We start from the raw sequence: 14,921 nt of genomic DNA on the forward strand, positions 1-14,921 counted from the left end.
CTTTCTGCCACCCCATCCCCCCCTCGCTGCCTGGCTGCCCCAGCCTTCCCCACCTCCGGGGGGAGGGATATCCCACGCTTGTGCTCCTGACAAGCTTGGCACCCCCCGAAGGGGCTCCGGCCCGGGCCTAGCAAGGGTGATGAGGCTGCACAGGGCTCGCCGATGGCCCTGCCTCGGCTGCAAGGGGCAAGCAGGTTGGAAAGGCTCCAGGTGCTGGGTCTGGGGCCTGCCATGCCCACCTGCCCCCAGAGGCGCGACGTATGGCCTGGCCATTATGGTGCAGGGGGAGGGAGCACTCGGCAGCCCATCCCTCCCGCTTCCTCTCGCTGAAGGCTCTCTTGGCAGCTGCCCCGCTCTCTTGGCAGAGACCCGCCAGAATTGGAGAAAGCAGCAAGAGAGAGAAATTAAAAAGGGAAAAAAGCCCAATAGCCTGGAGAGACTTGTATGTTTGCCCTTTGTAATGACGTAGTGTCCTGTGCCTCTCCCCTCATTCCCTTCCCCTCCCTTCGGCCAGCCCCCACCCCTCGCCCCTCACAGCCTTGGAAGCCACAGTTAAGCGGCTCTGGGATAAAACACACTGGCTGCAGGAGGACTGGGGCATTGCTTCAAGAGATGGCAAGGCAGCTGGCTGCATCCCTCCTTCCCGGAGTCCTCCTCCTCCTCCTCGCCATCCTCCCGACTTCTCGGCAAGGAGGTAAGGAAAGCAACGGCTGCTCCTCCCCAGCCTGAGCCAGCCGGGCCACCTCTCTTGGGGCACCTGACCTCAGGCACTCGCTGGCGGGGACGAGGCTGCCAGGGGGCTGGTTCTGGGGCGTGTGTCCCCAAGGGAAGGGGACTGCCCAGCGGGCAGGTTGCTAATGCCACACACCCCCTTTGGGAACGGAGCAGCTCAATGAAGCCCCCGAGCCAAACGGAGACTTCGCCGTGCCCGCGCTGCTCCTGGGCTCTCCTTGCCCCAGCCGTCCCTGGGTCCCATCCAGAGCCCCTCGCAGAGCCTGGCTCGTCCCTTCTGCTCCCCCCCACCACCCCGCTGGGACAGGCATGCTCCCAGCTATCCATGCCCAAGCGTGACATGACACCACACCAGGGCTCTTCCTGGGGCAGGTAGAGCTGGGAGCACGGCTAGGGGCTGCCCCTGGGGATCCCTGCTTGACAGACACTGGACAGCAGCTCTCCCTGGGGGCGAAGTGCTTGGTGAGGGGCTCCTACCGGGTCATGCAACGTCCTCCCTAGTGCATCCCAAAGGCAAGATCCCAGCCCCAGCTGGGGGTGCCAGGGCCTGCCGGGCTGCCAGTGTGAGGGACTGGGGCACAGAGAGCAGGCATGGGATGTGTGTGAGAGTCCGGGGTTCACTCTCACTGTGTGTGTGTGTGAGACACAACCCATGTGTATCACATTCTCAGTGTCTCGTGTCACTGTGTCTGTGTGTGTTACCCTCCCCGCATGTGACACAGCTTGTGTAGCCACCTCAGTGTGTATGTGAGAGGCACAAAACACGTGTCTCGTTCTGTGTGTGTCTGAAACAGCCTGTGTGTTTTGCTTTGTGTGACAGAGACACAGCTTGTGTGGATTACTGTCAGTGAGTGTGTGTGACACGGTGCCTGTGTAGCACTCTCACTGCGGGTGTGGGTGTGACAGAACCCGTTCATAGCCCCCTTGATGTGTGGATATGAGAGACACAACCTGTTTGGAGCCCTCTATGTGTGTGTTTGTATGCGTGTGTATGTATGGCACAGCCCATGTGTAGCACCCTCAGTGAGCAAGTGTATGAAAGAGAGAGAGAGGAACAAAGCCCCTGTGTATAAATTGCAGTGTGTGTGACACAGCCTTTGTGTATCACTTTGTGTGTGAGACAACACCCAAGTGCATTACTCCATGTGTGTGTGTGTGACAAAGCCTGTGTGTATCAGTGTATGTAGATGTGTGACACAGTCCATATGGAACACTCTGTGTTTGTGTGTAGGCATGACACAGCCCATGCAGATCACTCTGTGTGTGTGTGTGAGAGAGAGAGAGACACACACACACACACACAACCCATGTGGATCACTGTGTGCATGTGTGTGTGTCGGTGTGACACAGTCTGTGTGGACAACTCTGTGTGTGTGTGTGTGTGTAGTTCAGACACAGCCCGTGTGGAGCACTGTGTGCGTGTGTAGTTCTGACACAGCCGTGTGGAGCACTCTGTGTGTGTGTGTATGTGTGTGTGTAGTTCTGACACAGCCTGTGTGGGTCACTGTGTGTGTGTGTGTGTGTGTGTGTGTGTGTGTGTGTGTGTGTGTGTGTGTGTGTGTGTGTGTGTGTAGTTCTGACACAGCCGTGTGGAGCACTCAGAGTGTGTGTGTAGTTCTGACACAGCCGTGTGGAGCACTCTGTGTGTGTGTAGTTCTGACACAGCCGTGTGGAGCACTCAGAGTGTGTGTGTGTGTGTGTGTGTGTGTGTGTGTGTGTGTGTGTGTGTGTGTGTGTGTAGTTCTGATACAGCCCATGTGGATCACTCTGTGTGTGTGTAGTTCTGACACAGCCGTGTGGAGCACTCTGTGTGTGTGTAGTTCTGACACAGCCGTGTGGAGCACTCAGTGTGTGTGTGTGTGTGTGTGTGTGTGTGTGTGTGTGTGTGTGTGTGTGTGTAGTTCTGATACAGCCCATGTGGATCACTCTGTTTGTGTGTGTAGTTCTGACACAGCCGTGTGGAGCACTCTGTGTGTGTGTGTAGTTCTGATACAGCCGTATGGATCATTCTGTGTGTGTGTGTAGTTCTGATACACCCCATGTGGATCACTCTGTGTGTGTGAAGTTCTGACACAGCCATGTGGAGCACTCTGTGTGTGTGTGTTCTGATACAGCCGTATGGATCATTCTGTGCGTGTGTGTAGTTCTGATACACCCCATGTGGATCACTCTGTGTGTGTGAAGTTCTGACACAGCCGTGTGGAGCACTCTGTGTGTGTGTGTAGTTCTGATACAGCCGTATGGATCATTCTGTGTGTGTGTGTAGTTCTGATACACCCCATGTGGATCACTCTGTGTGTGTGAAGTTCTGACACAGCCGTGTGGAGCACTCTTGAAGGCAAAGGGGATGAAAGTGCAGCCTATAATTCTCAATGCACATTTGCAGGCTGGATGCTTTGGCAAAGCTGGAGAGGGGGAAGGGGCACTGGCAGGGCAGTGGGTGGGAGGGGGCCGCCATTGGCTGTGCTGCCCCCTCCCCAGAGGAGAGCCCTTCAGGCCCACTCTTGGGGGTCAGCGACCCCTGGAATGCTCAGTGCAGGTGCCAGGACTCCTGGGCCCCCTGTAGAGAGGACAGATGCTATTGGAGCCGGGCCAGCCATTCCTCTGGTGAGAGAGCCGTCCGCAGACAGGCCACGATTCTCTGCACTGATCCCCAGGACCCGGGGCAGGCAGCTCCTCACAGCTGTGCAGGGTTGGGCCCCACTGCGGCTTGGATGGGTACCTAGATCGCAGGCGGGAGGGAGAGGTGCCCTTTCTGGGGAGAACGCTGGCAATCGCTAGGGCAGACTTGGCTGCTCACAGCCTCCTCGGCCATGGCTCAGGCCAGCCAAGGAAGCAGGAAGCTCCAGGGCAGAGCTCAGTGGCATTTCAGGGGCATCTACACGGCAGCGCCCCTGGCAGGGAGTCTCAGACCCGTGTCTAAACTCGCCCTGGAGACAGTCTCGCTGGGACAGGAGCCTGGGGTCTGAAACCCTGCTCTGAGACATCTGGGCCCTTTGACCCAGCTCCAGTTCTCAGCCGGCCCTGCGAGCCAGGCGGGGCCCTGGAGGGAGCCAGTGCGGCTGGGCAGCCGTGCAGGCGAGGGGAGTTTGCACCTGCGGGTTTGTGAGAACAAGTGTGAGGCTTTACTCCTTGCAGCATGGCAGAGAGTGATCCACCCTGAGCTGCAGCACCCCTGCAAAGCCAGCCATGAGCACCCCCAGCACTCTGCTGGGCACGATGGGAGGGGCTGTGGGGTGAGGGCAGAGCAAGCATGGCAGGGGAGTGAGGGTGGGGCAGAGCTACCCTGGCAGGGGTGGGAGCAGAGAGAGTGTGGTGATGGGGCAGAGTGAGCATGTCGTGGGGTGGGGGCAGACCGAGTGTGGCGGGAGTGGGTGGGGCGGGGCAAGCATAGAGGTGGGGTGGAGCAGGGCTGGGAGTGGCTGTGGGGTGGGGAAGAGTGAGTGTAGCTGCAGGGTGGGGCAGGGCTGGGAGTGGCTGTGGGGTAGGGCCGAGGGTGGCTGTCTGGAGGGGAAGAACGAGCATGGCTGTGGGGTGGCTCTGATACCAGCACTCCTCAGGTGGGCCTGTTGGGGGGTCCGACGCTCTCTGTGAGTCACTCGGCTGGGGGGAGCGAGATCTCCCAGGACGGCCCGTGCTGGGTGGCTCCCGGCCTATGCACCCTGGGCAGGCCGGAGGAGGGGAGCAGCTAGGGTCCCTGCCCCCCTCTGGCGGGGTGTGGCAGGATTGTGCTTTGCAGCAGGCTCTCGAGGGCCCTGCTCTGCAGCTGCGCTGTGCCCGCCTGCGGGAGAGGCCAGCATGCCCGTGGGAAGGGGGCAGCGGGGAGGACGGGTCCCAGCACAGCGGGGAAGGTGGGCAGGAGCACAGTGCGCTCGTGTGTCGGGGGCCGTGCCGCAGACTGGGCTGGCTGCAGGCAGAACATTCTTTGCTGCCTGGAAGTGGAGGGGCTGGTGCCAGCACACGGACCGTCTCCTTGGGGCCTGTGGCATGTCTGACTTTCCCAGACAGGGCAGAGCTTTCTGCCCAGCCATGAGACTGTCCAGCCGGCTGCAGTGGGCTCAGATCCTGCCCGCTTTGCAGCCGGTAACCCAGGTAGTGCCCACACTGGCTCAGCGGTAGGACTGGGCCTGCCTATGGGGGAGGTGCAAGGGATCTCCCTTCAGTGGGCCTGACCCTGCCAGGGAACTGCTGTTTGTCCAGACTCCCCTCCCCTCCCCTCCCCCCATGCCCTTGGGGTCTCTGCGCCCACAGGGCTCACCCCCCGCCCCGAAACATGCCTGGAGACCCTGAGTGTGCCTCTCCCCTGCCAGGTGAGGGCGGTGGGGCAAGGGGTGCTGGGGAAGTGGGGAAGGCCAGGACTTTCTTCCCGGCTCCATGTGGCACCCCGCTGCCCGTTGGCAGTCGTACACTGCACTCCCTCCACAGGCTTGAGCTGGAAGAGCCCAGGCTGCACTAGCTACAGCATCAAGCTTCAGTCTCCCAGCTGTGCCCTGACAGATCCTGGGGCTCAAAGGGCAAGAGTCCCACAGGCCAGGGAGCAGGGACCATGGAGAGTGACTCCCAGCCCAGGCTGGGGCCAGATGTGCAACCCAGGCCTGGATCACATAGGCCTGGAGCGCAGGGCATCGCATCTGTGGCTTTTAGTGCCCAGGCCCATCCTTCTGCCTGCCTGCTGCATCACGCGGGATAACGTGAGCATGCCTGAGTCAGGCCCAAAGCCTCTGAGAAGCCAGTGACTTCGCCTGCCCCGGCCCAGCTCCGCTGTAAGGCGATTAGCACAGGCTGCTCTTTGAGCAAACTCAACCTGTGACGGTCACATGCTCACTGAGCACCTCAGAGGCGAGTGTCAGGCTGTGAAAAGCCAACGCCGCCCGTGGGGGGCTTCTGGGGGACTTGCAGCGCCTGACACCGTGCTCTAAGCTCCGTGTCTCTGAGCCCACAGCGACATGGACAGAGAGGCCTTTGTTCTGTGCAACGCGCTCTGCCCCATCTGGGCAATGCCCTCCTCACTCAGGACCCTACAGAAATGGCGCCCACACTGCTCAAAGTACGAGCGCTCCATCGCTGGGATGGACTAGCTGGGAGCTGCCTCATGGCCAGCACTCCTCCCTTGGTCCCTCCAGCACCTCCTGCTGGGACAGGCAGGGAACTAGTGCTCCTTTATTCTCTACAGCGCCTCCTGCTGGCAGAGGCCACAATGCTGCTGTGAGCTTGCCCCAGTACAGTGCGCAGCAGCTGGGTGTGGGGATGGGAGCTGCCCTATTGCCTGTACCTGTGCAGCAGGCATGGCCCCATTTTCAGCCCATGTGTCTCCCCTTCTGCTGCACACCTGATGATGGCTGGCAGGTTCTCACAGATGGCCAGGCTTTCAGCTCTGATTTTGCCTCTTTTCCTGCTCGTGAATTGTTCACCAAGAACTTGACTTTCACCCAGTGATTTCAGTGAATAATTTGCCATCTGCTGTTCATTCATGAACTGCTCAGAGGAAGTTGTCAGAGTTTGGAAATCAGGATTCAAGCTCTTTGGAGTGGACACATGAAACAGAATCTTCCATTCTGGGCCTGCGGCCCAACATGAGGGCTCCTAATCTGCATTTAGGTTCCTAAGAAGGGGCCTTTTTCAGCAGAGCTTTCACTGGGAGCTGTGGTGCTCAGTGGTTTGGGACGCACGTAGGCAGCCATGTTTGAACTGTGGGCTGTTGGTCACATGGTATGTTTCTGTTTCCTGATTGGGAAGCATCTGGAGTCGCAGTTTTGAGTGCAAATTCTCACCAGTGTTCATCCCATTAACCCTTCATGACACCACCCAACTCCACAGCTGCTGGGTCTGAAGCCAGCTCCCCGGAAGGCAGCTCAAGCATGAGCACCAGCAAAGAAAAGGGGGTGAAACCCGCAAGGCTGTGTATTGAAGACACTGGGCATTGTTCCCCTAGCTCCACCACCATTGCAGTAAATGATGGCAGGTGGACATGTGGCTGAGTGTGGCTTTGCTGCTGGCCCGGGGCAGATGGAGAGCTTTGGGCTGGGACGCGGCCCCATGTTCAATTCACATGCACCAGGCCCAGGACGTCACATGGCCCAGGAGTGAGCTGTGCTAAGCCTCAAAATGCTGCATATGGGGCAGGGTCTTGTGTCTCAACGCCGCTGGTGAGCATCCAGAAGCTTCTGCACGTGCAGGCCCTCAGAGCTGCTGACTCACATTTGCCCTGAGATGATTGTGAAGAGAAGCCAGGGCAGGCACATTACTGAAAGCTCTTCAATTCCTCAGAAGGTCTGTGGCCAGTTCCCTCCTGCCCTAGGTGCAGAGAGACAGAGAGGTGAAGGAAGACCTCTGGTTGCCAAGCAGTCACTCACCTCACAGGGCAAGCAGCCAGGGCAGGCTCCAGGCACCAGCAAAAGAAGCAGATGCCTGGGGCGGCCAATAGAAAGGGGCGGCACTCTGTCCGTTGTTGGGGCGGCACGTCCAGGTCCTTCAGTCCCTCTGTTCCTCTTCCGCAGCACGTCGGCGGTAGCTCAATCGGTTTTGTCTTTTTTTTCTTCACCACTTAGAGTGGCAAAACAGCTGAAGCTGGCCCTGCAAGCAGCGACGCCCAGCACAGGTGAGCCCTGCTCCACAGCTGGCAGCAGCAAGCAGCATGGCAGAGGCCTCCTGGAAGCCAGGACAAGGGCCCTGAATGGAGCGTTAGCCATATGGCAGTGAGTGATCGGCCTCTGATTCCTGCCAGATGGTTTTCAGAGCCTTGTAGCCTGGTCTTTGCTGAGGGGGCGGGTCCAAGAGGGGCATTGTGATCTCAGCCTCACGCCAGTGGGCAAGAGCACAAATGCCTCTGTGCTGGCTGGAAGGCGAGAGGTCTGCAGGAGCCTGGGATTGCACCATGTGGAGCTCATAGACTCATAGACTCATAGGTCAGAAGGGACCAATCTGATCATCTAGTCTGACCTCCTGCACAAGGCAGGCCACAGAACCCCACCCATCCACTTCTATAACAAATCCTATCCCAGGACCGAGTTATTGAAATCCTCAAAATTGGTTTGAAGACCTCAAGCTGCAGAGAAACCACCAGCAAGCGACCCGTGCCCCACGCTGCAGGGGAAGGCGAAAAACCTCCAGGGCCCCTGCCAATCCGCCCTGGAGGAAAATTCCTTCCCGACCCCAAATATGGCGATCAGCTAAACCCTGAGCATGTGGGCAAGAGTCACCAGCCAGCACCCAAGAAGGAATTCTCTGCAGTAACTCAGTTCCCATTCCATCCAACATCTCCCCACAGACCATTGAGCAGACCTATCTGATGAGCCCCCCTGGGTCAGAGATGCCAATGGGCGACCGTTGCTTATGCTCTCTCTGGGACAAACTGGGAAGTAAGTAAGTGGGTGCAGCTCTGTTGGTTTCAATGCTATCTCTTGCACCGGGGCTGAATTTGGTTCCTCCTGTCTGGTTGTTGGCTTTATAGCTCAACAGGTTAGGACCCCAGAGGGCCAGCCTTGCACATCCGGATGTCTGGGGCTCAGCAGTCTCCTTAGCACAAGACCCTAGAGACCTGCCTGGCGTGTGAGCAGCAGCCCCTGAAGCCAGATGGGAGGGGCCCGAACAAACTCACCTTCTGAGAGCCTGTGAAGGAGCCACTAGGGGCCATCTGCTCTGCTCTGCAGTTGGCAGCCAGCACCCAGTCAAGGCAGGGCTCTGGCAGGGCCCAAACTAGTGTGCTAGCTAGCTGTGTGGCTGTGGCCAACATGCAGGTAGCCACCCAGCTGAGGCCCAGGGCTTGGGTGGGCCTGAGAGCCGAGCTGCAATGCCCACACAGCTATTTCCAGCAAGCTAGCTCGAGCCCCGCTAGCACATCTGTCTGCCCGGGCTGGGAGGCCAAGCTACCCTCCCGCTCCAACAAAAGGGCAGGACGGCCAACAGCTGGCACCAGCGATGGCCATGCTGAGCCAGGGAAGTTGCCACACTTTCGCCTCAGAGATCTGACCTGTGGGCTCTTCAGAGCGCGCAGTGAAAAGCCGGCTGACAGCTGGGGCCTGGGACTCACTGCCGTCAGTATCAAGGGCTGGGGTATGAACTAGCCAGCTTGATGCATCTTGTCCAGCCGTGGGCCAAGCTAACCGAGCTCAGAACAGGGGAGTCTGCCATTAGTAGATGTCACCTCCTGATATTCTCTGGACTGTAGGATTCCAATACCCTCCTGCGAGCCAGGCAATGGCCCCCTGGCCAGCAGCACAAAAGGCCCCGGTGAGCTTTGCCAAGATCCAGGGGAGGTTGGCACACTCCTCACGCAGCTCAGCTCCACTCTCAGCCCGGTCTGGGAAGGGCAGACTCGGGAGAAGGTGGGATCAGAGCCTAGGAGAAAAGGAAACCTCTGCGACAGCCAGTCAGTGAACAGCTGGTGAGGAGGCCTGAGTGGGAGATAACGCTGAAGGTGGCAGGGCCCCAGGAGAGACGTATAAGCCTGATGGATGGAGCCCTTTGCCCAGCAGCTGAGAAGCGTGGCTGAGGCGCCGGACACAAGAAGGTTTGCACAGAACATGCCTGTCCCGGTGACGAATCCTGAGTTAACAGGGGACCTTCCCTTGGTGCTGGGGAGTGATGCCAATTAGGAGTGGGCACTGGGGCAAAGGCGAACTAGGCCTGGGAGGAAGGATGCCCTGCTTCCAGCCTCCTACCCCAGCCTACCCAGGTTGGGCAGAGACATGCATCAGCCATAGCTCCAGGAAGGCTCCTGTCACATGTGTGGTGGTGCCAGGTGCTGCACCAAGCAGCACCAGCACAGGGCCAGCTCCTGCCGATGGGTCATGCCCCCGCTGACTGCCAGCTCCTCTCCTCACACCTGGCCTCTCAGACTGCTCTTCCTGGGAACCCAAACTCTGCAGGGAGGCTGGGCTGGGATGACTCAGCACCAAAGAACTTACTGGGGGCCAAAGGCTCAGACTTTTACCCCCTCTGACCTCTCTGGAAGGGCAAATGGAGCGTCTGGCTCCAGTCCTGCTGAGGAATGTCCTCTTCCCAGCCCAGCTGGCACTGGGCAGCCAGCCACATTAGCCGCCGTGTAAGACCATTGCTCCCAGCAGCAGTCCTGCCGCTCCCCTGAGCTCTGGGGCAGCCACATGCCCTCAGCCCCATGTCACGCTGGCAGCTGTGCCAGATAACCATTGCCTAGTGCGCAGAGCTCCCGCCGACACAATAACCAGCTTGGCAGCTATGAGCCTTGGGCTCTGAGCCCTGCAGGCAGGGGACAGGGGCTACCCCGAGAGCCCCAACTGCACTCTCCTCACGCTGCCCCCCACGGGTCAGTTAGCCCAGAATCCGCTGGGGAGAGGGAGCGCACCTGTCATCATGTGGTGACACAGTGCCGGGAAGAGGGAATCTTCAGACCCAAAAGGGCCCATGTCCCTGGGCAGGGCCAGCACCAGGCAGACAATATGTGGAGCCCTGTCGGTGACCAGCCCAGAGAGGGAGCCAGGAGGGGAGAGGGACCTGAGGAGCCATTGGTTCTCCCAGGATTCTGGCTGGGGGTGTCTCCCTTTCCCCTAGAATGAGTCTGTCCCCATTCCCTTCCCCTCTCTCTCCCAGCGGGCAGAGGCAGCAGACTGGGACAGCTCTCCAGGACCAGGGCTGCACGGCTTACTGATGGGGAGTCCTGAAGCCCCTTGAGGCCCCCAGCCAGATACAAGCTGCTCCCACCTCAGCTCCCCCACTCCTCCCAGCAGCCAGGCAAAGGGTGGGCAGGAGGCAAGTTCCCCTTGCCATGCTGTCCCTTCCTGTAGCCTTGGGTCCTCGGGAGCACATCGCAGCACATGGCTCACAGGGCCAAGCTGCAGCCTGGTGCAAACATCAGTGCAGTTCTGCCATTTACGGCAGGGCTGCAGTTGGCCCTCAGAGTGAGTCTGTGGCCTGGACAAGGCACTGCTGTGGGGAACCTCACAGCACTGGCATGCCAGCTGCACCCCAGTCTGGGGAGCTCCCCTGGTAGATGTTTGCAGCAGCTGAGGCTGGCGTTGGCCTGCAGCGCAGGACAGGGAGGAGCCGCACAGACACTTTGCTTTTGTTTTTAAACAAGGAATTATCTGGGATTTGTTTTTCCGAGCCAGCGGGAGGCGAGTGGGGTGGGAGCCAGGGCTCTAATCCCTGTTTGAAAAGGTCAGAGCCCTGTCATTCATCCCAGCCAATAGCGCAGCCTCCGCGAAGGGAAAGTGGGGCAGGGCCAGGCCAGGGGAGTGAGAGGGACAGACAGACAGACAGACGGATGGGGAGACAGGAGAGCGAGGACTGGAATGAGTGCCTTTGGCTGGGGGAACGTGTTATCAGGCTCTGAATTCCACGCAAAGTGAGATCAGCTGGTCTGGAATCTGGAACCAATTCCAAAGCCTGCGGAGGATCAGTGAAATGTGCTCCACATTAGGCAGGCTCTGTGCTAGCTGTGCGGGCCGAGGGCTGCGGACCTGTGCATGCAAGCGCCTGGCAGTGCAGCAGAGATCCACTGGTCTTTGCCTTCTCCAGGGCCTGACACCCAAGGGTCTCAAAACACTTTGCTGTCCTGTGACCTTCCCACCCCATCAGGGGCACCTAAAGCTACCTCACATTACATGTGGGGCAGCTTCCCCAAGGCAGGAGGGGAAACCCCTAGGCTGCCTGGCAATTCATTGGCACAGGTGGGGATGGCACCTATAACTCATGGATCCCATTCTTGTACCCTGGCACTAGTCCCCTTTCTGTGTCTGGAGCTATGAGTGTGACCCCTGACACTAGTGCCCTCTGTGTATCTGGGTCTGAGTGTGAATCTTGGCACTAGTGCCCTGTGTACACCCGGGATCTGAGAGTGTGAATCCTGACACTAATGCCCTGTATGTGCCTGGGGGCTGTGAGTGTGAACCCTGGCACCAGTGCCCTGTGTGTACCTGGGGTATGGGAGTGTGAACCCTGGCATTAGTGTCCTGTGTATACCTGGGGTATGGGAGTGTGAACCCTGGCACCAATGCCCTGTGTGTGTCTGGGAGTGTGAACCCTGGCACTAGTGTCCTGTATATGTGTCTGGGCCTGGGAGTGTGAACCCTGGCTCTAGTGCCCTGTGTGTGTGTGTCTGGGCCTGGGAGTGTGAACCTTGGCTCTAGTGCCCTGTCTGTACCTGGGGGCTGGGAGTGTGAACTCTGGCCCTAGTGCCCTTTGTGTGTAACGCCAACAGAGCGCAGTCGTTGGCAGGTGGAATTGAATCTGGGGCCTCTGGAGCTTAGTCCCTGAGCCTCCACTGCCTGAGCTAAAAGCCATATTACTCTTAGCTAAGGCTGTAGAACAGACTCATTAATGTCTCTCTACGTGGTCTTGGTGCCACTAGATGAGACAGAGCACCACACCCAGGAGGTGAGTGAGTTAAATGTACACTTAGAGGCTGTGTGTGTGAATCCTGGCACTAGTGTACTGTGTACACTTAGGGGCTGAGTGTGAACTCTGGCACTAGTGCCCTCTGTGGGGGAGGAGGCTGTGAGTGTGAACCCTGGCACTAGTGCCTTGTGTGTCTGGGTCTGGAAGTGTGAACCCTGGCACTAGTGCCCTGTGTGTCTGGGTCTGGAAGTGTGAACCCTGACACTAGTGCCCTGTGTGTGCTTGGGGGCTGAGTGTGAACTCTGGCACTAGTGCCCTCTGTGGGGGAGGAGGCTGTGAGCGTGAACCCTGGCACTAGTGCCCTGTGCGTGCCTGGGGGCTGGGGGTCTATATCTATGTCGTGGGGCTGTCTATGGCTCAGGCAGGACGTTGTGACCTCTCCCGGGCAGAAGCAGCTGGAGCGTGGAGCGCTTGGAAGGCTTGTCCCAGCTGGACACGTGTCCGTGTCCCTGGCTGGGGCGGGTGAGAAGGCAGCTGTAGGGCGCCGGGCTGGGCGCTGGAGAGGAAACGAGAACTTCTCCAAAGCCTGATAAAACTGCCCAGCCGTGAGAGCAGCCAGGCAGCCAGCCAGGCAGGCGCTGTCTCAGCCCCTCGACGCCATCTGCTGGGCATGTTTGTTTGGGCAGCTGCTAGTGACTCCCTCACCGTCCGCCCCCAAAGACCATAACCCAGCTGGGCAAGCTGGCCCAGAAGGACCTGGCTAGGTAGAGACTGATGCATGGGCTGGGCGGATATGGGAGCAGGGCTGCTACTCGTCAGCCCTCTCCAATGTGGGAGCAATGCCCCCTCAGACCAGCTTTTGCCTGGGGTAGCTGTGCACACTGGGACCGGGCCAGCTCCTGCAGGCAGCGGGTAGGACATCTGAGCCCTTCCAGATGCAGGCCCTGCCCAGGGCAGGCAGGCAAGCCTTGTGCCCTGTTTTACACAGAGGTCGCACTAGGACACCCCGGGCAGAACTCCCTGCCCAGCATGGCAGCCCTGGGCTCCCTGCTCAGCACAGAAAACCCATCCTCTGCTGGCTCCTCTGCAAGGAGGTCCTGGTCCTGCCTTCGAGGCGCTTAGTGATCTGGGCCTGGGATACTCCCTGGAACTCCAGCTCGCACATCCCAAACACCACGGCCCAATTTGTACTGTCTGGGAGACTCAGCAGAGACCAAGAACTGCCGGATGGAGGGTTCACTCTAAATACAACAGCCCTCCTAGCACTGAGTCCACACAACAGAGCTTGTCAACAGAAGCACATGGCTCTATACAAAGGGATGGAGGTTCACGCAGCAGCAACCCGGGGCTGTCCAAAACTAGTTAGGAGCAGGGCGATGGCAGGCAAAGGTGGGCCCTGTCCCCGCTCTGCATGAGGACAGCTGTCGGTGGGATCCTGCCTGAGGACATCAGCTGGGGCTCTCCTAGCCTCATGGCAGCAGTCAGGTTCATTGTAGCTCAGCTCCCCTCCCCAGCCTGAGAAATGATGCTGGCTTGAATCCCAGGCAGCGCTGGACTGGCACAGACACGGCAGCAGGGCTGCCTCTACTGACAGAACCGTGGGTCTCCCCCTTTCTGGGGCTGTCCCAGAGCACAGCTGTGTGGGATGGTACAGGAAAAGCTGACATCCCAGAGCCGAGCCCTTCCCCCCGCAGCATGCTCAGCTGCCCAGAGATCAGGGCCCTGGAGACGGGCCTGTTAGCCCCAGACAGGGCCTGGGGACACTGTCCCCCACCATGAGGAGACACTCCCCAGAGTCTTACACCAGCTGGATAGGAGCTAGAGCCAGGCCAGACTCCTGCCCCAGGGAGGAGAGCCAGGTACTCCCTTGCCTCAGGGGTGAACACCCCACCACCAGGGCTCTCAGAGGTGTTCGGTCCTCACCAGGGCCCTCAGGGGTGAACAGCCCACCACCAGGACCCTCAGCGGAGTACGGCCCTCACCGGTGTCCTCAGCGGAGTACGGCCCTCCGCCAGGGCCCTCAGTGATGTACAGGGTGTCACGGCCCTCCACCTGTGGCTTTTCTGAGTCCTGTTAGCAAAATGACAGGGCTTCTGAGTGCACTGACCCCATGCTGCTACCTACATCGCACTTGCCAATTGTACATCTCAAAGCACTTCCCCAAGGAGGGTCAGTGTCATTTTCCCTATGGTAATGATGGGCAACCTGTGGCACAGGGAGGTGCAGGGAATCCCACAGCAAAGCTGGGACCTGGCACTGCCCTGGAGCTCGTGCACTCAAGTGGTAGTCCTGCTTTCTCTGTTTGTCCTGGGAAGGTTTCTGGGCTCCCTGTGAGCCAACTACTGGGTGGACGTGACCTGGCGGGTGTGTCCCCTGGCTGGCTGTGTGTGATGCTACCTGTTCCTTTTGCAGGGGTGCCTGGTGCTGGAGCGGGAGTTCCGGTTCCTGGATATTACCCAGGTAAGAACCCATGCTCCCCAGCGGGACACGGGAAGCGGCAGGGAATGGGACTGTCTCCCCAGCCAGCAGGGCATGCTTTCCCCTGCATGGGAAGGGAAGTGAGAGCACGGTGGGAGCGGGGTCCCCAGGCTAGTGGATGGAAATATCAGCCTGTCCCAGAAGCGGGTGCTGGCCCCAGGGGAGAGGGGTATCCAGGGCTGGGAGCTCAGGGAATGTCTCCCTCGCCCCAACAGGAGTGTGTTTGGATGAATCTGGCCAGCAGGAGCCATGTGCAGGGGTGGGAACCCCGCAAGGGACAGTCAGGTGTGGATCCAGGCTAGCAGAGCTGCCTGTGTCACCCCTCCACAAAGCCCCCTCCAGCAGGGCTGGCCATGGTCCCTCTGGGCAGAGGCAGAGCTGCTCGGTGTGGCTGGGCC

At 59.4% G+C, this 14,921-nt stretch overlaps 1 protein-coding gene across 8 annotated transcripts in view; it reads left to right on the top strand.

Moving 5' to 3' along the window:
- The first annotated feature begins 383 nt into the window (after window positions 1–383).
- Window positions 384–14,921, top strand: part of ELN (elastin) — an 88,128-nt gene continuing 73,590 nt past the window's right edge. For 3 of the 8 annotated variants that reach the window (XM_030536865.1, XM_030536864.1, XM_030536866.1), the window contains exons 1-2: window positions 384–694; window positions 14,458–14,505. In XM_030536865.1, coding sequence (XP_030392725.1) covers window positions 445–694; window positions 14,458–14,505 — 298 coding nt within the window. In that variant the 5' untranslated portion in view covers window positions 384–444. The remainder of the gene's footprint in view (window positions 695–14,457; window positions 14,506–14,921) is intronic. The other 5 variants (XM_030536861.1, XM_030536862.1, XM_030536863.1 and 2 more) reach the window with 3 other exon arrangements.

This window comes from Gopherus evgoodei, chromosome 17, assembly GCF_007399415.2.
Source record: "Gopherus evgoodei ecotype Sinaloan lineage chromosome 17, rGopEvg1_v1.p, whole genome shotgun sequence".
Classification (NCBI taxonomy): domain Eukaryota; kingdom Metazoa; phylum Chordata; order Testudines; family Testudinidae; genus Gopherus; species Gopherus evgoodei.